Source organism: Prionailurus bengalensis, chromosome D2 (genome assembly GCF_016509475.1).
Source record: "Prionailurus bengalensis isolate Pbe53 chromosome D2, Fcat_Pben_1.1_paternal_pri, whole genome shotgun sequence".
Lineage (NCBI taxonomy): Eukaryota > Metazoa > Chordata > Mammalia > Carnivora > Felidae > Prionailurus > Prionailurus bengalensis.
The window spans coordinates 8,503,104-8,530,053 of record NC_057351.1 but is presented as its reverse complement, the minus strand read 5'-3'; the positions used below and the strand labels follow the sequence as shown (position 1 = coordinate 8,530,053).

Here is a 26,950-nt window from a genome sequence, read left to right as displayed (position 1 = left end):
TCCTCCCAAGCTGCTCTTCTCGGTGCTCACTCCATTTGAATTCATGGTACTTTCTCCATTTGAATCTGAGTATTTTTCTCCACCTCCACTGCTCCCACTGCCCCAGTCCGAGCCATCATTAACTCTCGCTTGAACTATTGCAGTAGCCTTCCAATTTGTCTCCCTGTTTCCATAGATGACCCTAGCCGACAGAGTATGTTGCCTTTCTTTGGGAAACCTTCCACTGGCTTCTTCTCTAAAATTGTCCTGCAGGGCACCCAGCTACTTCTAAGACTTCGTGTTCTACCACTCTCTACTACCACATTTGTTCTTCCTAGAACCCATCAGGATATTCTGCCTCAGGGCCTTTGCACGTGCTATTCTCTCACCCCAGAATAGTCTTTCTCCAATATCCACATGGTTCTTAGTCACCTTCCTGTTTGTGTTCAGTGGTCACTTCATCTGAGTCCTTTTCTGATTACCTTACATATAACAAAGCATCTTCCTTTATTGTCTCTTTACTGTTTTATTGTTCTTTGTAGAACTTTCTAGTACTTTATATTATATATTTATTTATGGTGTCTCTCTTTCCGTTGGAATGTAAGCAGGAGAACAGGGACCTTATTTGGTTGGCGGCTACACTGCAGTGTCTTAATGGTTGGCAGTTTAGAAATAAAAATAAAATGTACAGCAAGATTGCTTTGCATCAGACACATTGCTTAGCGCTTTATACTGAACATATTATTTCTTTTCACTTAGAGAGCCCATAGCCTTATGGCAGGTGCAGAGGATGCCAACCCTGCAGGAGCTCCTTTGGCAGGGCGCAGGCAGCCTCCGCTGCCTGTTGATGTCCCTGGGCTACTGCTGGGTTTGGGAGGCGGAGCCTCCGCCCCGCTGGGACCCGCCCACAGCGCATGCTCTGCGGGGTTGAGCCGCTCGGAAGCACAGGAGGGCGGGGTCTCTGCCGCACTTCCCGAAGGCCCGCGGCTCCGATTGGCTGTGCACAAAGCTTAAGCTGGGGCGAGAGGGGAGCGCCTGCCCTCGCGTCTGGCCCTCCAGGTGCCCGGCTCCGCGTGCGGGCACTGCGGCTCTGGACAGCTGCAGGGGAGGATCAGTGCAGGTGAGTGGGACTCTGGCTGCGCCGCCAGGTGAGGTGCGGCAGCCCCTGCCTCCATGTGCGCCGCCGCCCCCCTCCTCCCCCCCCCCCCCCCCCTTCTCGCCGTGAGCCTTTGCAGGCTGGCGGGACCCCCTGCGCTTGGCGCCTGGAGCATCCCACCTGGAGCACCTTGTCTGGAGCATCTGCGGGCGCCCCTTCTACGGGCGGCGCGGTCCAGGTTTCAGGGTGGAGGGTCCCCCTGAAGTTGCCCGCCCTTCTCCGGGAGCCCTTCGATTTCCTGGACGGGAGCGGCCGCCGATCAGCGAAGCCGTCCGGAACCCGCGGACTGCGGTGACAATCGAGACTCCTGATTCCCAGCTACCCCCTTTCCCCTGGTCAAGCTTCCTTCTAAACCCGTTGCCACTTTGCTTCCGGTACGTAACCTAGGTGCAATCTCAGCCTCTCTCGAAAGAAGATTTAACGGTACCCCCCAGATTTGCGCAGAGTAGTTCACACAGCTCAGCAGCGCTGCCGGCGGTGTCTGGCGCGTAGTGCAAGTTTAAATGGGAACCGAAATTATTGGTGGTGGTGGTGTCATTATTAGAAAGCAAAATGGAAGGCTGCTTTGCGGTTTTTCTTTTCTCCAGCCACTGAACTTTTGGACTACTCCCTATCCCGTATTCCAATCTGAACTGTGCATCCAATATTTGCCTGGCGTCTCTTCGGGCCCTAGGGGTTCAAAGTTGAGTCAGACGCCCGCTTTGCACATGGGCTGGGGTGAAATGAGGGCCAGCCGAGCACATACTTGGATTGTTACAATGTAGAAAGACCCGAGATAAAAGTTGCTAAGAAAACCCAGGAAAGCACACAGAACCCAGCCTGGATGGGGGCTTTTTCTCCATTTAAGCTTCTCAATCATCAGCCTTCCGGGAATCCCTTGACTCCTCCTAGGTTGAGAAGCTTGCTTAATGTTGTGTCCGAAGGAAAAATTACCTGGGTGATAGATCCTGTCGCCCTCCTGGAGCCTCTCCGTGGACAGCTGGCCCAGGTTCTGTAGGGCAGGACTGAGTGCAAACAGTCTGCTGCCAGATGATTCTTTGTTTTAAATTGTGGGCACAACTTTTCCGTTTCCTTTTCAATCTACACCCCATTCCCTAGTAAAAATGGACTTTGGGGAGGTTGAATTTATGGCTCAGCCGAGGCAGTCCTTTCCAACCACCACAAAGAAGTCTACACTTGTGAGTAAAGGCCAGTGAGTTTGCTTTGGCGGTGCAGATTCAAGGTAACATGACTTTCTTTGTAGATGTTCAGGGTTCACTGCTGTTGGATACTAAGTGCAGTGCTTGCTTTGGCAGAATTCACTATTTGTAATCTCCTGAGAACCAATGCCCTAAGATTTGTGGGTTACTCAGTTAAGCACAAATCTCAAAAACAGCCGTATTATTGACATACAATAATAAGACTTTTTTAAGTGAACAATTTAGAAATTTTGACATATGCATACACCTGCAAAAGCATCGGTAGATTCAGTATAGTGAACCTGTCCATCACCCGTCTCGTGCATACCCCTTTGCAGTCTTTTCCTCCTTTCCCTTTTCTTCTCAGGCAGCCAGCCCTAGATCTGCTTGTAGAGTTTTCTATAAATAGACTCAGATGTATTTATTCTTCTTGTGTTTTGGTCTTGCTTTCATTCACCATAATTAGTTTGAGATTCATCCGTGTTACTGTGTGTTCATTCCTTTTTATTGCTGAGTAGTATGTATATATCATGTTCATGTCCTATCCATAACCATTCACCCATTTTGGACATTTGCGCTTTTCTAGTTTTTGTTTATTACACACAAAGCTGTTTTTTTTTTTTTTTAATTTTTTTTCAACGTTTATTTTTGGGACAGAGAGAGACAGAGCATGAACGGGGGAGAGGCAGAGAGAGAGGGAGACACAGAATCGGAAACAGGCTCCAGACTCTGAGCCGTCAGCCCAGAGCCCGACGCGGGGCTCGAACTCACAGACCGTGAGATCGTGACCTGGCTGAAGTCGGACGCTTAACCGACTGCGCCACCCCCAGGCGCCCCCACACAAAGCTGTTTTAAACATTTTTATACAAGTCTTTGAATAGGTATACATGCATGCATCTTTTTTTTTTTAAGTGATTATATATTTAAAAATGTAGGATGCCTAGGCTGTAGTTCCTGCTTTGCTTCTAATCATCCAGGTTCCTTGGGGAGACTCACTTTGCCTTTAACATCCATCCCCAAGGTCTTGCTGTGATTTTGTACCATCCCTGGCAGAAGCTAAATCATCTTTGTTGGTGTTCTGGAGGGTCTCAGAAGGAGAAAGGGATGTTCTTCTATCCTGTTTCTCTTGCAGGCTTTCTTCCATTTCAGCTTTTTCCTTGGATGACCTATTTGTTTTATTTATTTTTTTAAAATTTATTGTTACTTTTTAACTGAAGTATGGTTGACACAATGGGCCATTCATTTCAGGTGTACAACATAGTGTTTCAACATCTTTGTGTGTTATGCTATGCTCACGTAAATGTAGCTACCGTCTGTCACCATGTAACTATTCCAGTACTCTTGAGGACATTCCCTACCCTGTACCTTTCATCCCTGTAATGTATTCATTCCATAACTGGAAGCCGTTATCTCCCTCTCCGCTTCACCCATTTTGCCGGACCTCCCACCTGACAGCCACTCTGTATTTATGTAGGTCTCTGTATTTATGGGTTTGTTTCTGCTTTTTGTTTGTTTATTCATTTGTTTTTTAGATTGCACTTACACGTGGAATCATGTGGTTTTTGTCTTTCTCAATCTGGCTTATTTCACTTAGCAGAACATTTGGGTGACAAATTCGAATCCTGATGTGTAATTTTGGGCAAGAACGGAAATAAGTAGACAGTGGGAGGCAAGCACTAGTACTGCACTTAAAAATGAGAACTTAAAAATGTTAAATCATTATTAGAAGGGAAAAGGTGGGAGGTTAACCAGTTCTGAAATTTTGTGGATCTTCCTTTTTTCCAGCCTATTATCCTCTAAGTCCTCTTCTCTGTTATTTCTCTGGAACAATTTGTTGAACCTTGTGGTGAGAGGGTGAGTGGGTGTGCTGGGCTCCAAAGGTCACATGGTAACCTTGTGGAGGATGGCAGGTAGAGAGGTTTCTTAGTAAAAAAAATAATAATTCCTTACTTTTTTCTGTTTCCAGATAGGGCCGGAGTCCTTTGTCTCATGTTTGCCCCTGAACCTGACTTTGACTTGCCCCTAAGCCTGGTTCAGAACTTTTTATGGGAGCATTAATCTACCGGCATAATTTGTGCAGTGAAATTCAGACAAATAACAATAGACTACTTTATACAGAATGAAGATGCAGCTCCTGGGGTTGGTGTTCTGTTTGGTCCTTGGGACCTTGCAGTGCGAGGCGTTCAAAGGGAAGCTGGCAGCTGTGGATCCCGAAGCAAATATGAATGTGGTAAGTTTCTCGAAATCTCAAAGATGCTTGAACATTTTTTTAAAAAGTTTTATTTATTTATTTTGAGAGAGACAGAGACAGCATGAGTAGGAGAGGGGCAGAGAGAGACGGAGAGAGAATCGTGAGCAGGCTCCACACTGTCAGCGCAGAGCCCGACGCAGGCTCAAACTCACGAAACTGAGATCGTGACCTGTGCGGAAACCAAGAGTCCGACACTTAACTGACTGAGCCGCCCAGGCGCCCCTGAAAGATGCTTTTAAAATGCATGTGACGGGTGGCGCCTGGGTGGCTCAGTCGGTTAAGCGTCCGACTTCAGCTCAGGTCACGATCTCGCGGTCCGTGAGTTCGAGCCCCGTGTCGGGCTCTGGGCTGATGGCTCAGAGCCTGGAGCCTGCTTCCGATTCTGTGTCTCCCTCTCTCTCTGCCCCTCCCCTGTTCATGCTCTGTCTCTCTCTGTCTCAAAAATAAAAATAAAACGTTAAAAAAAAATTAAAAAAATAAAATGCATGTGACAAAGGTCAGTTATTTTCTGAGATTCGGTTAAGTGGGCCACATGAAGCCACCAACTCACCTCTTTGAAGGATAAAAACGTATCAAAACTTTGCAAGAATGCTACCCCCAAGTGCTGCTGTTACAACACAGTGAACAAGAAGTGTGATTAGCAATGTCCAGGGAGCACAGTTCGATATAAAAATCAAAATATCTGAAAAAAAAGTTTTGTTAGAACAAATAAGCAAAAACAATTTGTGGAGTAATTAATATTTCAAATTTGAAATTAACGTTTCAAGGTTATTAATCTTAAGGAAACAATAAAACCTGGAACTATCTCATTTAGGCCTAAAACATGGGAAAATACAAATGACTAGAGACAGTAGCTACTTTAAAATAGATGAAGCAGTGACTCAGCTGAAGAATCAAGACACCACGGTTAGAAGCTGATAAATCCAAAGTGAGTCAAGAGAATGTAACTTGATCAGGGTCTTAGGGTCAAGTTTTAGTTCTTGTCCCCAATTTTTTCTTATTCCTCCCCTCCTTTAATTTTTTTTTTTCTGTAAAAATGAAAGAATTAAATTCTTTCAGAGACTTGCAGAGGAAAGGATAGTGAGCATTTACTTACATTAAATCTAGATAATTGAATTATCCATATTCTACTGAGCTCCCGGTTAAGAGTTTCTCCATGGACTGCTCCTTATGGAGAAGTGAATTTGATCACAATCTCCTGCTTTTCATCTTTTCTTGTCCTCCAACTCCACCTTGCCATTCTATATTTTACTAGTGTAATTTCATTAGTTCATTGATAAAAACAGATTAATGCTACGCTTTGTTTCCCAGGAAGGGACCTCTGAAAATAAGGATATTTTATGCGTGCAGATCACAATATTAGCTGGCATATTTAGAAAAGAAATAAAGAAGAATGTTTACTTGTACCTGGGAGCCAGGATGGAAACAGAGAGGCCCAACGTGGTGGTGAAATCAGACACGCGTGGTGTAGAACATGTTAGAATGTTGAAACCAAGGTTAATCCAACAGCTGTGAATAGAAGATCCGGATGAAACCAGTGGAGGATTTACTCTTGCGTGGGGGGTGCTACTAGGTTGAGCACACTAAAATGTCACTAACAACTGATTTCTTAAAGCCTGGAGAATGCCTGCTGGCATTTTGTCTTCTTTGCCTGTTAATGTGGGAGATCTTGTCAGATTCTGTGCGCAGAAATTCCATTATTCTTTTTCTCTGTAGACGGAAATTATCTCTTACTGGGGATTCCCTGGTGAGGAACACTACGTTGAGACAAAAGACGGCTATATTCTCTGCCTTCACCGAATCCCTCATGGGAGGAAGAATCGTGCTGACAAAGGTATGGGTGTCTCCTGTGGTGAGGCAGGAAAGCTCTGGAAAGTACCTACACTGCTGGAATTTGGCTGGTTTTTGTGTCAGTAATCAAGTTGAGATTTAACCTGAAAACATTGAAAGGGGGTTATTTTTAGGCTAAAGTACTAACCGTGTCACATTTATGCAAGGCATAGGAAAATACTGTTTTTGAAGAAGTAAAGACAGGTTATGTAATTTCACATTTTGCTTAGTGATTTGAAGGTCAGTTTTGTTTGATGATATGTGAAATCTTCGCTTTCCTTGTTTTAAGGAAGCATCTTATTAGTGAAACGTCTTGAGCATTAAGTAAATCGCTTTTGCTGTTTGAATATTGATTTTTTTGAATGGGCAATATATTCACATAGTTCAAAACTTAGAGTAAAAAGACATATAGTGAAATACCTCCTTCCCTTCTCATCCTTCACCTCCCTAGTTTTGTGTGTATTCTTCCAAAATCTCTTTAATTTCTTTAGCTCTAAAAAAAAATTTCTTTAGAAATGGATACAGACATAGGTGATTATTTTTCCCTGCTTCCGATTTAATACAAAAGGTGGTATATAGTGTCAATTCTTTTGTTACTTGAATTTTTTACTTAATATTATGCAGATAGTTCCATACAATACATAGAATACTTCACCACTCAGGGCACCTGGGGGGCTCAGTCGGTTAAACGTCCAGCTCTTGGTTTCGGCTCAGGTCATGATCCCATGGTTCGTGAGTCTGAGCCCTGCGTCTGGCTCTGCACTGACAGTGTGGAGTCTGCTTGGGATTCTGTCTTTCCCTCTCTCTCTGCCCTCCCTTGCTCATGCTCTCCCTCCCCCCCCCCCAAATAAATAAATAAACTTAAAAAAAGAGAATACTTGACAGACACTTGGTGTTCCGCAGAGTTGTTCCATGATTTATTTTACAGGTGTCCTAGTAATGGGCATTTGGGGTATTTCTAGTGCTTCTGGTAGAAGGAAGATACTGATGCTTAACACAACCTTGTACGTGTGCAAGTTTGTTTATAAGATACATTTCCAGAGATAGAATTTTTGAGTCAGAGGATATGTACATTTATGATTTTTTTTTTTTAATTTTTTTTTTCAACGTTTATTTATTTTTGGGACAGAGAGACAGAGCATGAACGGGGGAGGGGCAGAGAGAGAGGGAGACACAGAATCGGAAACAGGCTCCAGGCTCCGAGCCATCAGCCCAGAGCCCGATGCGGGGCTCGAACTCACGGACCGCGAGATCGTGACCCGGCTGAAGTTGGACGCTTAACCGACTGCGCCACCCAGGCGCCCCTGTACATTTATGATTTTGATAGATACTGTTAAATCTCTTTTCAGGCAATCTTGTTCCGGTAATTACTCTCACTAGCAAGATGTGAAAGTTCTTACAGTTTTGGAGATACGTATGTCTATATCTTCCCATAGCGAAAGTGCCGCTTCCAGGAGATGAATGAATTTCTTTCTAGGCAGGCTATTTGAAATTGTGAAACATATGTCAGAATGAAGATCGATCCCAATGCAATCATCCCTCCAGATGTACCTTATTCTTTAACATTTTGTTTCTAAAGATTTTCCTTGGGGGCGCCTGGGCGGCTCGGTCGGTTAAGCGTCCGACTTCGGCTCAGGTCACGATCTCACGGTCCGTGAGTTCGAGCCCCATGTCGGGCTCTGTGATGACAGCTCAGAGCGTGGAGCCTGTTTCAGATTCTGTGTCTCCCTCTCTCTCTGCTTCTCCCCCGTTCATGCTCTGTCTCTCTCTGTCTCAAAAATAAACGCTAAAAAAAAAAAAAAAAATTAAAAAGATTTTCCTTGGACAACTAAGGTTGAGATTAAGGTAATTTGATGACTCAGTGTTCTTCAATTACAATTTTATATGAGCAGAAGGGCCTTTTTGCCTCAATTCCTTCCCAAATTATTCAAAGCAAACTTAAAAACCTGTGTTACATGACCTTTGTATCATTGTTTGTTTTTTTTCTTAATATAATCTGGTCTATTTCCCCTGCCCCCCAGATTGTAACTATAATAAGGGATTTTATAACACTTAAGTGGCTGAGACAGCCAGTGCTGTTTTTGAAATTTCATTTCTCATTTTTTTAAAAATGTTTATTTATTTTGAGAGAGAGTCTGGGAGGGGCAGAGAGAGAGAAAGAGGGAGAATCTCAAGCAGACTCTGTGTTGCCAGGGCAGATCCTGACATGGGGCTCAGTTCCATGAACTGTGAGATCATGACCTGAGCCGAAATCAAGAGTCAATAAATCAAGATGACGTCAAGATGCTTAACTACCTGAGCCACCTAGGTGCCCCTCTTTTCTCATTCTTGAGGTTTTTATGATTTATAGATTCATGTTCATACTATTAAGCTTCCTTCTTATAAGTATGTTACAAAAATGAGTAGTGAGCTGAAGTGAGGGCTTACATTTCTTTTTCTGCTCAAAACACACAAAACGTATATTTTATTCTGGAACAAACGTATGATCTTAGTTCCCCTGTTTTTTTTTGTTTTTGTTTTTTTTTCTTTTTTGGTAAACCCTTTGATTTCAGGTCCCATATAAAGAAGAATATGTACTGATCATTACTCTCTTAAAAGTGATTGGGTAACTAGTGTAATTAATAATGTGAATCATTGTTAGAGCACCTGGGTGGCTCAGTTGGTTGAGTGTCTTGACTTCAGCTCAGGCCATCATCTTGTGGTTCACGGGTTCGAGCCCTGCATGGGGCTCTGTGCTGACAGCTCAGAGACTGGATCCTGTTTCGGATACTGTGTCTCCCACTCTCTCTGCCCCTCCCCAACTCTCAGTCTGTCTGTCTCTCAAAAATAAATAAGCATTAAAAAAAAAAAGTTAATCATCGTTAAAAGATGCAGGGAACCTCAGTGAAAACATGCTTGGGGAATGCTTCTCGTGTTTTCTCTGTCGCCCACCCCTGGAATTCACACCACAGTTAGAACAGATGGTGCCCCCACCCACATGTGCGAGCACCAGCACTGTGGTGCAGGGCTGTGTCCTGCCAGGTGAGGAAGCGAACAGGAGCCTAGAGGTGCTCCCCGGTGGCAGGAAGGAGTCAGGGCAGCTGAGCGTGAGATCTCCATCAGCGGCGAGGTCCGTGTGGGCGTCTGCCTCCGTGTGCCTTGCAATCTCCGTCCGCAGGAACAGTTGATTGACTGTGATGGTCCCAGTGTTCCTCTTTGTCACTCTGGTTCCGTGGGTTATAGTCCACACTCTTTTTTTTTTTTTTTTTTTTTTTTTGGCTGGGGTGCATGGTGTGCAGCAGTGGGTGGGTACTCGTGGACTTTGGAATGGGGAACACAGAGGGAAAGCATTCTCAGTGTGGCCACACCGCTAGGTCTGCACCCTCTTCCTCTGTAGGCGTCAGTGAGGGCTGCATAGACCCTTCTCTGACGGTGTGCACACCCGTGGTCCAGAGCAGGGACTCCTCATTGTCCCCTCGGCATCCTCAGGAGCAGTCTTGTCAGTGGTGTTACTTCGGCTCATTTAAGCCAAATAGACAAAAAAGAATTCCTAAGAGCCCTTCCCACCCAGCGTGGAACTTGTCCTCTTATTCAGGCCACCCCCCTCCTGACCTCCTCCCCTATTCATAAGACCATCGTCCTCCTGCCCTGGAAATGCAGAATCCTTCTCGAGTCCGGTGCTCCGCTGGCTGAGCCCACGTTACCTGGCTTCAGTCCATCCCTGTCTTCTCTTGGCCAGGCCACCACGCTCCGTATGCTCTCGTGACCATTCAGCTGGGTGCCTGAGAGAAGCTCAGAACCCGAGGGAGGCTCTGCTTTCATTTTTGAGGCTTCCCGTGTATTAGAGGAAGGAAGAATTTCAAAACCGGTCTATGGAAACTGCTGACCTTTTAAGAAACGAATACTTTTAGTACGTACAAAAATAACGCAGGGCATCTGTACCAATTACAGGGCGTTGCAAGATACATTAAAACATCATTTATTGGGGATGAAGTGAGACCGTCCCTCTTGCCCTTTTCAGTGTGGTTTTTCTCCAATCTTGTGCTGTCCAGAGGTGCTGCACAAGTTGAGTGAGAGCTGTATGGGCAGCGTGTTCGGGTCCTGTTGGAGTGGCCCACTTGCAGATTTGTTGGGGGCGGGGGGCTGTGTGATCACGTGGCCTGGCCGCACCGCTCCTCTTCCTGCTAGCTGTGCTTGTCCATCTTGTGTAGTTTTGCAGGGTAAGAACCCAGGGGTTGTTGTGTGGTACCGGCCATTCAGCAGTCTTCAGGGACCTAATAAATGAAGCTATGTACCTTGCCTTGATATTCTGTCTCTCTGTTGTCTGTACCGCTCACACAGCAGAGGAAATTGGAAGCTTCCCACGGGTATGTGCAGAGACCTTCGTGATTTGGCACATCAGTGATTACAGTTCTGAACCGTGGTGTCTGTGGTGTCAGTGTCTACTTAGAATGGGGTGGCACACCTCTTTCAGGACGTTTATGAGGACTGCTTAAGCACCATCTGGGTTCATTCGTTATCTAAGAAAAACATCCATCATTTTTTTTAAGTTGATTTATTTATTTTAAGAGAGAGAGAGAGTGTATGCACATGTGCGGAGGAGGGGCAGAGAGAGAGACAGAGGGAAGGAGAGAATCCCAAGCAGGCTCTGCACTGTCAGCACAGAGCCCTACATGGAACTCAGTCTCATGAACCGTGAGATCATGACTTGAGCCAAAGTCAGGAGCCAGAGGCTTAACTGACTGAGTCACCCAGGTGCATCAGGAACATTTATCACTTATTAGCTGCCCAGGTTTAACTTGGCACCTTAGCCAAATTATGAGTAACTGAAGTCATGTCTCTGTGGTATTAATTAATTAAGACTACTTTCTGACCCTCTGACATCCAAGGGAATAATTTTCCTTTCTGCTGAGCTCACCCTGGACTTCAGCTGGTGAAAACAGCCTCTAGAATAGTTCTCAACCTGCCTGCCATCTTCATTTCTATATATTTTAATTTAATTTAATTTAATTTAATTTAATTTAATTTAATTTAATTTATTTTTTTTTAATGTTTATTTATTATTGAGAGACAGACACAGAGCGTGAGCAGGGGAGGGGTAGAGAGAGGGGGAGACACAGGATGCGAAGCAGCTCCAGGCTCTGAGCTGTCAGCACAGAGCCTGATGTGGGGCTTGAACTCACCAACTGTGAGATTATGACCTGAGCCGAAGTCAGTCGTCCAACCAACTGAGCCACCCAGGTGTCCCAATTATTTTTAAAAATAATTCTTTCCCCCAGCTCCAGGCCCAGCCTAAGTGGCGGGTGTCCTTGATTACATGAGCAGGAAGGAGACGTACTTCCTCTGAGCTCCCAGACACCTTTTTAACACCCTTCTTGAGGTGCCTTTCTTATTCTGCTTTGGGACTGACTTATTTGTGTACTTCTTCCTCCCCTCCCCGCCCCATGCCCCTTTGCTCCCTGCAGCCGCTCCTTGAAGGCAGGGGCTGTGTCTCTGTCATCGTTGTATCCCTCAGCACGGTGGGTGGCACCGTGTTCCCTGCATGGTCAGCCTGAGTGAGGGTTATATGAGGGCAGTCTTCAGAATTGGGGTTCTTGACTAAGACAATGCACCTTCTGTGTAGTGACATAAAATAGAGCCCTGTGTACACACAGATACTACATACATTTGTAGAGAGTTGATGGACCCACTAAGATGACCCTGTTTACACATTTACCTGTGTCGTCAAACTCCTACTAACTAGTCAGGTTGGAACACACATTTAGAAACAGACTGAGGGTTTTGAACAAACTGAGGGTTGATGGGTGTGGGAGGTCGGGGGGCGGGGTGGGGAAAATGGGTGATGGGCACTGAGGAGGGCGCCTGTTGGGATGAACACTGGGTGTTCTATGTAGTGATGAATCACAGGAATCTACTCCCGAAGCCAAGAGCACACTGTACACACTGTATGTGAGCTAAGTTGACAATAAATTATGTATGTAAAAAAATAAAACTCTCATACAATCCAAAACAAAAACAAAAAAGAAAGAAAGTTCTTAGTGGCCTGGTGAGCATGTGTACGATGCTTCCCAGTGTTAAGCAAACTTCTCCATCAAGTGTTGCACTTCCCCTGCTTTGCGCTAACTCCAAAAAGGAATTGAAAGTCATCCTGAATAGGGAAGTGATTCTGGTTTCGTGTGCTCAGCCATATCTCCGACAGTCATGGGATGTTAGCACTAGAAGGATCTCAGAGTCCTTTCTGAGCCAGAGATTTGGAGAGTTTGCATTTGTAACATACTGCCTGGTGGATTCCAAAGTAAAGTCCTTGAGTTCTGGAGCCTGTGTCTAGATGAGCACCCTCATTTTACTGGGTGAGACAGCCAGCTGGAAAGAGAAAGGGAAAGAGGTTGGCTTTAAGGCAAAAACTAGTGGCCTAGCCAGTTTGACTCCAGAGTCTGTGCGATTTGACCTAGAAGATGCAGTCTTATGTAATAAGCATTGAGCAAGTTGTTCCCATGATATTGATTTTATTTGACTAAAACAAGGAAATACATATTGTCTTGTCTAAAATACATCAAACAGCAACGGCTACAAGGCAGACTTCTTGCCAAATTGGGAAATAAATTGTTCAGTAAATCAGTTGCCAAATAAAGCAACAATAGTGGGTTATTTGTGTCCAATATACATGCATGTATATCCATAAATACACACATACGCATACACGTATATGATATATAGGTATCTGTTGGCCTAATGAGGACAGTGGTGTTCTGGGATCTGAGTAATGGTCTTCAAGCATTTTGAACTTCACCTTGGCAAAGACTCCAGGGCTTGCCCCTTAAGCTTTTTAAGTCATAATTGAAAATTCACAACCTGGCTTGGGAAGTAGGTCTTTGGACAGAAAGGCCGCTGGCCTGTGTTTTCCTTTGCTTATTTTAGGATTCTGATCATTTCTGGATTTTCCATTCTTTCCTTCTCTGCAGTTCCTAGAGGAGCTGTCTTTTTGAATAAATGCTGTGCTCTGACATGTCCCCAGAGGTCCTGTCGGGCCGAGATGCAGCTCCTTGCCTCCTGGTGGCATGGAGCAGGCGCAGGGTCATTCCTGGGTGCCGGACTTGATGGCACTGGCTGGCTGAACTCATGGCCAGGTTCATTTGGCTCTGATGGTGCATCAGGTGCAGGGCTGTGTTCGGACCCTTGACCTAATGGAGAAACACAAGCCAGTGTCAGCTGCACGCTGACTCCTGTGTGCAGGGTGGGGCTGGAGCCAAGAGTCAGGGTGGAAAGGACTAGGGTGTGCTGCCAGAACCTCTGTCTCCTGCGGTGCTCCCCGTTGTCCTCCCGGCTAACCCATCTTACCCGCTGTCCGTCGTCATCCTCAGTGTCAGTTCTTCAGGGAGCATCCCTGGCCGCTCACCCTGGGCCAGCTCCTGCTGCATGTTCTCTTTGCTCTCTGGGTGTTTCCTTCCCAGCACTTAGGACGGTAAGGCTGAAGCTCCTCTTGGTTATTCGATCATCACTCCAGCCAAGTCTCTCCAGGAGCTCCTCTGGGCCTGGGCCTTCCTGGGACGGGGTTGAGCAGAGCATCGACAGTCGGGGCCACACTGGTGAGGGATTCCGTACTCCTGAGCGCAGACAGCCGCAGACACGAGTGTAGGCCTTCCGGTGGTGGGTAGAATTAGGGGCATCTTGGGCAGAACCAGTGGAGCTGTGGCTTCTGTTTTCAATGAAAAAAAAAAATCCTTCTGGATTCGACAGTAGTCTCTGATGTCTGCTTCCTCTGTATCCAGTCCTCCCTGATGGGAAAGGTGCTATAGCCCGAATGTTCATGTCCCCCCAGAATGCAGGTGTTGAGTCCTAACCCCTGTGTAGTGGTGTCTGCAGGTGGGGCCTTCGGGAGGTGACTCGGGCCTGAGGACAGAGGCTTCCAGAATGGAATTAGTGCCCTTATCAGAAGGAGACCCCAGAGCTCCCTTGTCTGCCTTCTGCCAGGACACAGTGAACAGACAGCCATCTGTGAACCAGGAGGTGCCTCACAAGGCACCAGGTCTGCCAACACCTTGATCTCAGACCTCGCAGCCTCCAGAAGCGTGAGCTAGAGTTTCCTGTGTTCACCAAGCCATCCAGTCTGTGGTATTGATACAGCAGCCTGAATGGACGCACGCACAATGCATTCCGGAGAACAAGGACAGGAGAAGGGTGTGTATTTCAGGATGTGTTTGCTGTGTGCAGGAGGTCCTTAAGGGAGAGCACGATAGAGAGAAGCGTATCTGGGGGTCAGAGTCAGCGTCTCTGGCCAGGTGCCCTCTGTTGTGCACTTGTCTCTCTGGGCCCCTCTGTTCCTTCTGTTAGTTGAGCATTTTGGACTACAGCTACGTACTTGCCCAGCATCAGGCCAACTGTAAGGCTCCATGAACTGGAGCGTGGAGATGCCACCGTGCGAAGCCTTTCAAAGGGCAGCCAGGATAGCAGAGGCAGGGAGGGCAGAAGGCAGTTTGCGTGGAGGTGAGGCACACTTTGCCCTCACATGACCTGAGCTTGGTTCCTGGTTCCACCGCGTACTAATCGTGTGTCCTGTCCTGGGGCACTCATTCCTTCTCTCTAGGCCCCAGAGCCCCCATCCGTAAGGTGAGAAGAGTGACGTGAATGGCCCAGTGCCACCCTGGGCATGTAGAAAACTAATCAAGGCGTGGTGTGCGTGCGGGCACGTAGTGGGTTTTCTTTCTTTGCCTCGTTTATTCCTTCGTTACTGCATTTATTCATCAGATTTGTCACGAGTGAGGACCACAAGCCAGACTCCATGTTGGGTGCTGGGGACGGGGTGGTGGGCAGGACCACCAGGTCTCTGGCTTCATGTTGCTCGGGGACCAGAGTGGCTGTGGCCGGTGTGTGTGTGTGTGGGGGGGGATGGTTCTCTTTCCTGTCTGTGATCTGAGGGCTGTTGTGTTCCCTCCTGCAGAGGCCACTCCTCTTCAGCAGGGTGCCTGAAATGTGAGCACGGTGACCTGGACCGTGGTAAGGGGTGTGCACCCTTCCGAGTGCATCTTGGGGACGGGCCAGCTGGGGACGGGCCAGGTTCTCCTGTGGATTCTCAAGAGAAGAGATCTCCTGCAATGCTTACCCCTGTTACACATGAGGAAACCAGGGGTTATAGGGCTCGATGAATTTGCCTGTGGCAAAGACAGGATTGACGTGGCTTAGGGCCGAGTTTCTACCCACTGCGGCGATGTCCCCGATAGAGCCACAGTGGGGAGAGTGCTCTGTTTAGGTAAGCTGTGCACCAGCTTCTGTCGTTTAAGATCCTGGCAATAAAGGCCTGGAGATAGGTGCCTCCTCCTTATTCTCTCCAGGGGCCATAAGTGTCGTGACTCCGGCTTCCCACGGATGTTATTTGCTCATCTTGCTTTTGGCCGTGTTTTGAGGCCAACTCTTCCAACCAGAACTAGACTACAGAAATTCACTCAGGAGCCCTTGCTTTGGATCAGCGGAGGTTTGCTCTTAATGATTCTTGGGAAGGAGGCCCTAGAACTCCCTCCAGGAGCCCGTCAGATGTCAAGCAGGGCTCTGCACACCTGGCCTGTCTCCAGGCTGGGCCGGCCTGGTAGAGCGATGGGCGGCACGTTCCCCCTCGGATGACTCCTCCTTGAACCCAGCTGTGGTTGGGCTCCTGAGAAGAGCTGAGGGAGCTTGTGGAAAATAAGTACTTCCAGGCTGTGTCCCTGGAGTTCTGGATCCCCTACCTCAGAAGTTGGGCCACAAATATGTGTGTTTTTTAAATGTTCCAGGTAGTTTTGATGTGCATGCATTCAGTTTGGGGAAATAGTGCATGGCTTGCTTGGAAGGGGCTGGGTACAAAGGGAATACTGAAAAAAAAATTAAAAAAAATTTATTTATTTTTGAGAGACAGAGACAGAATGTGAGCAGGGCAGGGGCAGAGAGACAGGGAGACACAGAATCTGAAGCAGGTTCCAGGCTCTGAGCTGTCAGCACAGAGCCCGATGTGGGGCTTGAACTCACGAACTCGGAGATCAGGACCTGAGCCGAAGTCGGATGCTTAACTGACTGGGCCACCCAGGCGCCCTGAAAGGGAATACTTTCAAGCACATCTCTTCTCCCCTACCTCTTTAGTTATTAATGAAGGATTTTTTTGGAGTAGTGGTTAAAAGCAGGGGCTTTGGAATGAGACCAGGAAGGCCGCCCAACCTGGAGGGATGTGCCCCCTACAAAGCCCTTCACGTCTGGGTCAGACAGGGCATTGACCTTCACCTGCTTTGTGTCTGCCTCCTGAGGGAGCCACCTGTGTGTGCCCCATGGTCCTGTCTGGCTGCGGCCTGGGGCAGTGTCACTTCTACAAATCCAGGGTCCCTTTTCTTCTCCAGAACCCTCTGTGGGGCGGTCTGTGTCTCACTCGGGAGCTGGCAAACACGTTCCTGCCCCTGGCCACGTCACTCTCTTTACTGTGGGCTTCCCTGGGTGCTGATTGGGCTTTTTCACACTGGCCTAGAAGGTAACTGTGGGACTGTCTCCTGGGCTGGACTGGAGCCCCTTGGGGGCAGGGAGCGGGGCTTACCCTCCTTTGTGTCCCCCACAGCTGGTACAGTGGCTGAAATATCACAGGTGCCAGGAAGGGTTTATATAAGATGTGGGGCCTGAGCACATGCTTCAGCGGGCCGTCGGCCTTTCTGGCTTTGAGCTCACCTCCTGAGAGAGTGCTAGCGGCTTCTCGTTGCCCCTGGGAATCCAGGAGTTATTTACTGGTGGTGTTTAAAGAGTTTTCTGGTATGCCTTCAGTCTGCCATTCCCACATTTCTCCTCCAAAGCTCCTATAGGTTAGGGAGGGAAATACAATGCACAGAGACTTCAGGGGGATTTTATTTTATTATTATTATTTTTTTAAATTTTTTTTTTAAACATTTATTTATTTTTGAGACAGAGAGAGACAGAGCATGAACGGGGGAGGGTCAGAGAGAAAGGGAGACACAGAATCTGAAACAGGCTCCAGGCTCTGAGCAGTCAGCACAGAGCCCGATGCGGGTCTCGAACCCACGGACAGTGAGATCGTGACCTGAGCCGAAGTCGGACGCTTAACCGACTGAGCCACCCAGGCGCCCCAGGGGGATTTTAAACGCTTCCCACTTAAACGTTCCCCAGGGGTGCCTGGCTGGCTCAGTCAGTTAAACGTACGGGTCTTGATATAAGCTCAGGTCATATAAGCTCACAGTTTGTGGGTCTGAGCCCTGCATCCAGCTCTGTGCTGACAGCTGAAAGCCTGCATGGGATTCTCTCTCCCCTTCTCTCTGCCCCTCCCCTGTTAGCTATGTCTCTCTCAAAAATAAATAAAAATATTAAAAAAATGTTCCCCAGTGTAGAAAACCTGCCTGGTCCCCACAGGCTGACCCCTGCCACCCCTTCCAGCCTCAGTCCTGGCTGCCCCTGGTCCCCCCCCCCCCCCCCCCCCCCCCCCCCCGCCCCCCAGCTCTGCTTTCCCATCTAGATCATTCCTGCCTTTCTCAGTGCTGGGCCCTGAGGAGTCAGCTAAGCAGACACAGGTTTTCCACCAGGTGTCTGAAGAGGCACAGGTTGGAGGAAACAGCAGGAGTTTGGCCACCTGCCATGCTTCTGGCCCCGCCGGACCCTCTGTTCCCAGGGGAGACCGCTCCAGTGGCAGACCATGGCTATGTGTAATTGCCTCTCGGAGCACAGTGGTCCTGCCCGGCTCATGCCCGTGCGCTGTCAGACTCTTGCCTCCATCAGCCTGACTTGCTGACTTCGCTTAAGGCCAAAAAGTCTTACTCCTCACAGCCCAGCCCCAAAGCACCTTCGATGGGAGAGAAGTGACCTAACGTGCGTAAGGGACTCGTCAGCACCCTGGTGTGGCTCCTGGGGGTCCCTCCCACAGAGACTCACAGTCACCGCGGAGCGATGACGCCTCTTGTCACCATCTCCGCAAGGCAGCCTGCTTAGGAGCGGGTGTCATTTAAAACACATTTCATCAGCTACAACTTAATGATGAGTTGATCTCAGTAATCCTTATCACATCCCTGAGGTTTATGTGAACTTTTTATTTTTACGACGACTCTTATTTCCGCAACTGGATTCTGATCTTCTTCACCAAAGGCGGGGAGCCAGTTCCACAGATTCTGTACGTACCACAAAGCCTTGTCCGAAGCACTTTCACAGTCAGTTAGCGTTGGTCACGTAGCACTAAAATGAACATTCGCAGGCAAGGAAGTACTCATAAGGCTGCCCCAATCCTGATCTGTTTTGCTCTTTTGTCTCCCCACTGGTAGAAGGTCACCGATGTGGCCCTGGCAGTTCAGAGGGCTACTGTGTGTGATTAGAAAGTCATAGGAGTCATTTTGGACCTTCACTAGATGGCTGTCCCACTGTCTTTACACATAAGGGGAGCAGCACCCACCTGGCATGGCTCCGGGGGTACTGTTCATGCTGTAGAGAATTTGGGCGGTGCCTCCCGGAGTTGTCTATACAGCCCACCTTACATCATCAGACGGACAGCCACTTCAATTAAAAAATTTTTTTAATGTTTATCTTTGAGACAGAGACAGAGACTGAGCATGAGTGGGGGAGGGGCAGAGGGAGAGGGAGACACAGAATCTGCAGCAGGCTCCGGGCTCCGAGCTGTCATCGCAGAGCCTGACGCGGGGCTCCAACCCACGAGTCGTGAGATCATGACCTGTGCTGAAGTGGGATGCTTTACTGTCTGAGCCACCCAGGAGCTCTGGGACAGCCATCTAAAAAGCAATTAGTTACCAAATCCGCACTAGGACATAAACAGAAGAAAAATTTGTCAGTTCGCTTCCCATCTGTTTGGACGAATCTTACTTCCCATTTTTCCTTGATGTTTTACACTCCTTCTCATTTGCCTGCATCATTGCTGCCTGGCTATGGGTCTAGCGTAGGTTATTGTCTTGTACTTTGCTTTCTTTCCACCCTTCAAGGCTGGGTTATAAATTTTTCTGGGATGCCACAGTCCTTGTCATTGGTGATGGTTTAATTATTGCAATCAATTATTTGACGTCTCAACAGTTAGCTCTTTCCCTTAGCACTTCACTTTCTTTCTTTTTTTTTTTTACTCAATTAAAAAAATTTCTTTTTTGAGGGAGAGTGCGAGTGAGTGAAGGGCAGAGAGAGAGGGAGAGAGAGTGTGGAGCCTGAAGCAGGGCTCGAACTCACGTACTGTGAGATCATAACCTGAGCCAATGTCAGATGCTTAACCCACTGAGCCACCCAGGCACCCCCACGTTTCACTCTCATAACGGACGAGCAGAAGGCCAAAGGAGCTCTTACTTGTTCGTTGTGATCTATGTGTCTGTCACTATGCCAGACACTTAATTGCCTCATTTATTTCTATTAACAGTTATTGATGGAGCAGAGGCCCAGACTGGGTTAATGTTTATTGAACTCTCGCTGTGCTGGGAAGCACTTTGTGAAGAACTTTCCATGCAGTATCTCCCAGTCATTGCTCTTTATAAAGTGCCTGTTACATTTCCCTGCTGCAGGTGATGATTCAGGTTGAAGGGATGTTGGAGGGATGTTGAAATATTTTTGCACCCAGTGGCACATTCGAGGTTGGAGAGGACAGACTCGAGCCCAAGTGCGTCTGTCTCTGACACTCGTGGTCAGTCTGACATCAGCTCCGTGAGGGTGAACCATCTTCCTCCTGGTTCTGTTCTCTGCTGTGTCACCAGTGCCGAGAATGCCAGCACACAGTCGGTGTTCAATAAATGCTTGTTTAATGAGTGACTAAATGGTCTTAACATGATGCAAGCAGCCAGAGGTTATGTTTCTTTGTCTCCCGAGTCTTTGTTTTTCCACAGCATCACCGTCCCAGGTATAGGTGAGTAGAAAATTTATTTGCATGTGTATACATAAAAGTAGAAATATATATGTAAATAAAGGAATATGTGTCTATATATTTATAAATTTGCGTACATGTAATCTTTTCCTGTCTTTTGGTTTATTTTGTTAGGATACATTGTAAGAAATTCGATTATGGGAGCAAATACAGTATAGAAACATTTCATACAGTCTTAAGAATATGGTAAAAAGTTTTTTATGGTCAAATCTACACGTCTTGTTATTAGACACACAAGGTAGCCTATTTTTGCTGCTACTTTGCCAGCACTGTTTAAAAAGATACTTTTCACTGATGTTCCGTTGGAGTGCATTGCTGCCTCGCTGTTCTTGCATCTGCCTTATGGCTGGGTGCTGCTGAGTCCTAAACATGTATGTTTTTCAGGTCCTAAGCCAGTTGTGTTCCTGCAGCATGGCCTGCTGGCCGATTCCAGTAACTGGGTCACAAACCTTCCCAACAACAGCCTGGGCTTCTTCCTGGCGGACTCGGGTTTTGACGTGTGGATGGGGAACAGCAGGGGAAACACCTGGTCTCGGAGACACAAGACTTTATCCCCTTCTCAGGACGAATTCTGGGCTTTCAGGTAGATTGGAATTGATGGTGACGGGGGCCTACTTCCTTGGTACCCTTACCACAGACACTCGGGGAGGCTGGTGGATGGGTAGCTCGAGGTTATCAGAGAGGGGAGACGGATGCCTGGGGAAAGGTTTTAAACCTTACGAGGAATTTGGTAAATCACAGTGAAGTACATTATAAGTAACGATTACATTTAAGAATTAGATTCAACTATGGACTTTTAGTTATTTGGGCGTTCCGGATCCTGTGGGAGGTGGTGGGCAAATTGCGTCCTGGAAACGTCTTCTTTCCCCCATAAACATGCACACCGAATGTCTGCTTTTCCATTTCCAGAAAGTGTCCTTTTTCTGTCAATCCTGGCTGTACCTATTAATCCCCGCGTGACACTGGGCATGCTGCGTGAGCCTTCTGTGTCCCAGTTTCCTTGTTGTAAAATGGGGTAATAACCGCCTATCTCCCGAGGCCATTGGGGGATCAAAGGAGAGGATGCGAGGAGAGAGCCTGGCACGCTGCAGGCAGTGGTGACAGTCCGCTTACCCATCTCCTGATGACGAATGGCACACACACGTGTAACGTGTCCAGGGCTGTGTCCTGCTACCTGGCATGAGGGAAAGTCAGAGCTCTGGACTCCTTCAGGCTTGTGTCCCGTTTGTGACACCACAGCTTACCTACACGCGTGAAATGCAAGAATGACAAATTTTGCCAAAGGAATATACTTGTTGGGCCGCCACTGGTAATAGTGAAAAGCCAGAAACTACCAAATGCCCATCAGCCGCGAATGGACAGATGAAGTGCCGTGTATCTATACAGTGAACATCCCACGGCTCTGTGACAGCATTACTATTTGACTTCATTTATAGAAAGGTTCAAAAATGGGTATAACATAACTTATGGCATAAAAAATGAGGACAGGACCTTTGGGAGGGAGGCAGAATTAGAAAGGGGCCTGCGCAATCCTGTTGATGTTTCTGCGCTCAGTTCTGTGCTGCTCTACGCAGCTGCGCTCAGCTTATGGTTATTCATCCCCCCGCACCCTTCTTGTTAGCGTGCGGTTATGTTTGCGTGCAGCGTCTTAATGAAAGGGTTCCTTTTCTGGATTACAGTTATGATGAGATGGCAAATTATGACCTATCAGCTTCCATTAACTTCATTCTGAATAAAACTGGCCAAGAACAAGTGTATTACGTGGGGCATTCTCAAGGCACCACAATAGGTACGTATGTCATAAAGCCTGGTGGTGGATACAGTGTCTTCTTACAGAGTTTGTGCCTGTTCTTAAAAGGGAAATAGTAACAAATCATGTTAGTGCAAACAGAGGTGTTTGTTTTTTGCTTTAATGCCAAGCAGAAGTGATGAATAGGGGAAGGGCAGGAAATTTGGGGTAATATTTCACGTTCTCTGAAAATTCAGACTTTCATGTAAATGGATACACATGGTGTATGGTTCCCTTGACCCAGAAGGAATTAAAGTAAGCCTCAGCCTGGTGCATATTTTCCTGGTTACAGCAGTATGGGGATGTGAGAAGGTAGAAAACAAGAGATATTATAAGGGCAGAGACTTTTAAACAGAAAACAAGAAAATACACTTTTTTTAAGTTTTTTTTCTTTTTTAAAATATTTATTTTTGAGAGAGAGTGGGAGGGAGGGAGGGAGGGAGAGAGAGAGAGAGAGAGAGAGAGAGGGAGGGAGGGAATCCCAAGCAGGGACTCTCGATGCAGGGCTCAAACTCACGACTGTGAGATCATGACCTGAGCTGAAATCAAGAGCCAGATGCTCAATCAACTGAGCCATCCAGGCACCCCAAAAATACAGTGAGTCTTAAAAGTTAAGTGGAATAAAACTAACTACAAAGATGGCATGTTATGCTTCATTTCTGAATAGTTTCTAAAAGCTCTATGCATTTTTTATTTATGCCAATTATAAAAAGAACGTGTGTTCATTGTATACAAAAGTAGAAAATTTGGTAGAGTTGAAGGAAAATAAAAATTGCCTGTAATTGTAGCGAACAAGAGTTCCTCTGATGAGGAACTAGGGACCTGTCCCATAATTTATGCAGTTCCTCCTTTTTGTGTGTGCTCTCATCAGTAGCTGTGTGTTTAAGTCACACGGTCTCCTTAGAATACATTCCTAAGGAGGAGAATCACTCCTGAGCGATTCTTAAGTGTCTGGATGTACTATAGTTAAACGTCTGCGCTCTGCCTACTGCCAAACACTCTTAGCCAGTTTGAGAGACGACACACAGAAAGTAACATGTGACACAGATGCGTGTGCCATTCTCACGCATCAAGAGAAGTGTTTTCCTTCGTTTTTGGTCCTTCTCCCATGACTTGCTTGCTTGTGTCCTTTGCCCCAGTGCCTTCTAATGTGACACTTGGGGGCCAAGTTCAAAGCAAGAAGTGACCTGAGAGAAAGCTAAAAGGTATTTTAAAGCTAGAACATTCTGCATGTGCAGGTTCCTCTGGAGCCCTTGGCGACTGATCTGAATGCCCCTGTAAACTGCTCCCAGGGGCCGGTGGATGGGTGCTGGGGCTGGTTGCTAATGTGGGGCTGTGAGGGAGAGTCCTTCCTTTGCTCAGCTTCCAGGATAAGAGGAACAGGGGCATCTTCTGATTTCTGTAGGTTAAAAACTGAATCAAGCACTTGACAAGTACTTGACTGACTAGTTTAATCAGACTCCGTTTGGAGTCTCCTCTTGGAGAAGCTCAGAGGCCCCCCCATGTGGTTGCCTCCTGGTGGTGGCATTGCCTGCATGGCTCTCAGATCGCCACTAGAGGGTGTGATGTGCGACCACCTTTGGTTTTTCAGAGAAAGTCCTAGAAGATGGAAACTCCTGTTAATCTTCTTTGTGTTTCTCCAGGTTTTATAGCATTTTCACGGATTCCCGAGCTGGCCAGAAAGATTAAAATGTTTCTTGCCCTGGCTCCTGTGGCTTCAATCAAGTTCTCTACTAGCCCTCTAAATAAATTAGGAGACTTTCCAGATTTTCTCTTCAAGGTACTTGAACTCTCCCCAACCCCCCTCGAGCCCCACCAACAACATTTCAGACCTGAAGAACTGGCCTTTAGAGGAGCATCCGTGCCTTCCTCCTCTGTGTTTCACTGTCAGTGGAACAGTGGCTCTTCTCCCCGCAGTGTTTCCTTCCCCCTTCACCCCTCCTTCCAGATCCTGGGGAGTCAGGGAAGGTGAATCACTGATTCTACCCGAGAACACCAACTTCTGATGGTCGGCATGTCAGTGCAGCTATCCCCACACCACACAGAGGGAGCACAGGCGGTCCAGAGTTGCCCTGTACCCCACGCGGTAGCCTGTGCTTGGGCGTAGGCAGGAGACGGGACGTGGGAAGTGCGTCGCTCCCACTCGCCTGACCGTGGCCACACCGAGGGCCACCGAAAGACACCGTTCCTGTGACGTTTCATAATGTGGCCAGTAATATGGTTACAAGCCAGTAACCTCCCTGAGGCTCAACCCTAGAACTGTGTGACCCCCGCGGCCCTGGCTCTGTTCACAGAGGAAGCAGTTTCCATGAGGAGGAGTTGAGAGCCAGCTGAGGCCGGATGGCCCGTTATGTGCGCTCTGTATGCGTTCCATGTGTGATATGTGTATACGCACACACGTTTCCACACAGGACGTATACTTAAAATGAGGTGTAACATATCAGCCACCTCAGAGACGTGCACAGGAGGTACAGACGGTGTATCTCAGAATCCCAACCCACACCTCAGACGGATTCTCGGTACCAGTGACCAGACGTGCAGACAAGACGTGGCCCCCTCTAAGCAATTTTAGCTCTAATGCCTTGGGTCATAGAAGCCTCCGTTCTCACTATAAACAGTTCAGAGATTCCAAATAAAGTATCCTTCAGTTACCAAGGCCTCTCTTACTCCTTCCTCAGAATTAAAACAGTGCTCAGTGTGAGGTTTTCCTATACACCTTGTGTGTGAATTTAAATACGTACAAACGTCCTGAGAGAAATTTAGTGTTTCGCGTTAACGTAGACGGTAGCCCGCTATGTATCTTGTTCTCCAGATGACACGTTTCACTCTTGGTGAGCTGTCACGTTAATACATACAACTCCCTCTTGTTCTAAACTGCTGTGTAGTAAGTATTCTGTTATCAGGAGCTACTGCCTGGTAGACGTTTAAGGTTGTTGCTAATTTGCCATTGCTGCCTCCCTGTGTCCTTAAAAAACATTTTTTTTTATGTTTATTTATTTTTGAGACAGAGACAGAGCATGAGCGGGGGAGGGGCAGAGAGAGAGGGAGACCCAGAATCCGAAGCAGGCTCTGGGCTCCAGGCTCCAAGCTGCCGCCCCAGAGCCCAATGAAGGGCTCGAACCCACAAACCGCGAGTCTGTTTGGACCTGAGCCAAAGTCGGATGCTTAACCGACTGAGTCACCCAGGCACCCCTCCTTGTGTCCTTTCTCATAAAGAACTGAAATGGCCATCATAGGGATGTTTTGGATTTAATTTAACCCTTGGAGATTGTGATCTGGTAGCTTTGTAAGGATACCAACTCCCACTCCCCACCTTGGAGATGGCGTCCTTTAAATCTGGAGTGGGGCCAGGAGCTGCGTTTCACAGAGCACCCTGTGGGATTCTAAAGTAACTAAACAGACCGGTAGTTGAGAACCACTGTCCCAGACAGCGGTGTTTCCTAATATCCTGGGAGAATGACAAAGTGAAAAAATAAATGTCCATAAAGCCTTTGGATTAGCTGCCCTGGGAAATCAGTGCTGCTGCCACGAAAGTTTAGTACCCTCTCAGCCTGCAAAGATATAAATTCTAAAGTCATCAAGATTGATCTGGGCAGGCCTGTGAATGTGTAAGGTGAGTTTTTCTTTCTCCCTACGCGCTCTCCTGCTTTTACATGCTCTCAGTGAGCATGCGGCTCTGAGGGACAAGGTCAACTTCACGTTCTTTGTCGGCCAGAAGGAAAGCTTGGCTTCTCATGATACAAGTCAGTGATACATTGTCCTCTTGTTTTTAGTAGAGAACCTCAGAAGTATATGCATTTATCTATCTATCACATGTGACCATTATGTAGACTCAAAGCCAGGAGCCTCTTCCTGCCTTGCGACCTTGTCTGCACGTGATACTTCTTGATTCTCCCCAGCTAATCTTAATGTACTTCGTCTGCAGAAGAGGAGCATTTGAGGAGACCCGGTATCTGTCCGTAGATATTGGTTGGCTGTCTTGTGGGAGGCAGATTTGACAGAGGTCACAGGCTGTGTGTATGTGGACAGCATTTGCCTGAAGAAGTGCCGAGTATGGCCCATACAGTTTTATGTCTTCAAATTAGTTGCAGCCTTTAAGCAGCATATGTAATGTTGGAATCTTGATCACTGGTTGTTTGGAGGGGGTGGGGAGGGGGTGGGAAGGGGTGGGAAAGGAGTGAGAAGGGCGCCGTGCACCACAAAGCAGTCGCACCCGTAGGCTGAGCGTAAGCTTTCCAGTTCATCACGGTTCTTAACGCTCCCTAAACATCCCTGTGGGCAGGGTGGCATTTAACACTTGCCACTTTAGGGCGTGCCTGGGGGCTCAGTCGGTTGAATGTTTGACTCTTGGTTTTGGCTCGGGTCATGATCTCACGGTTGGTGAGTTCGAGCCCTGAGTTGGGCTCTGCACTGACAGTGTGGAGCCTGCCTGGGATCCTCTCCCCCCACCCACCCCCGCTCTTTCTCTGCCCCTTCCTCCCTTTATTTTATTTTATTTTATTTTATTTTATTTTATTTTATTTTATTTATTTTTATTTTTTATTATTTTATTTTATTTTATTTATTTTATTTTTTAAATTAAATTAAATTAAATTTATTTTTATTTGTTTTATTTTATTTTATTTCCCTCCCTCCCTTTAAAAAACCCCGAAAGCGTTTGCCACTTTACACATTTGCATTTTCGTGCTGCCTATGTTAGTTTGCTCCTATATTAGTTTGCTCCTCCCGTGAAGAGGAGGCTGCCCCCTGCCCTGCCCTGGCTTCTGGGGGCTTGCCTGCCATTCCTGGGTTGAGAGGAGCATCCCTCCTGTTTTGGCCTTCACCTCCACATGTGTGCATTCTCGCTGTGTGTGTCTGTCTCTGCTCACGTTTCCCCCTTTCTAGAAGGACCCCGGTCCTGCAGAGCGCCCACCCTGCCCACCACATCCTCACT

At 47.2% G+C, this 26,950-nt stretch overlaps 1 protein-coding gene across 2 annotated transcripts in view; it reads left to right on the top strand.

Moving 5' to 3' along the window:
- The first annotated feature begins 886 nt into the window (after positions 1–886).
- Positions 887–26,950, top strand: part of LIPA (lipase A, lysosomal acid type) — a 36,257-nt gene continuing 10,193 nt past the window's right edge. Inside the window, exons 1-6 of one of the 2 annotated variants that reach the window (XM_043596158.1) lie at positions 887–1,099; positions 4,432–4,543; positions 6,281–6,398; positions 20,613–20,811; positions 21,908–22,017; positions 23,661–23,797. In XM_043596158.1, the coding sequence (XP_043452093.1) occupies positions 894–1,099; positions 4,432–4,543; positions 6,281–6,398; positions 20,613–20,811; positions 21,908–22,017; positions 23,661–23,797 (882 nt within the window). In that variant the 5' untranslated portion in view covers positions 887–893. Of the gene's footprint in view, positions 1,100–4,279; positions 4,544–6,280; positions 6,399–20,612; positions 20,812–21,907; positions 22,018–23,660; positions 23,798–26,950 lie in introns of both variants that reach the window. The other variant, XM_043596159.1, reaches the window with a different exon arrangement.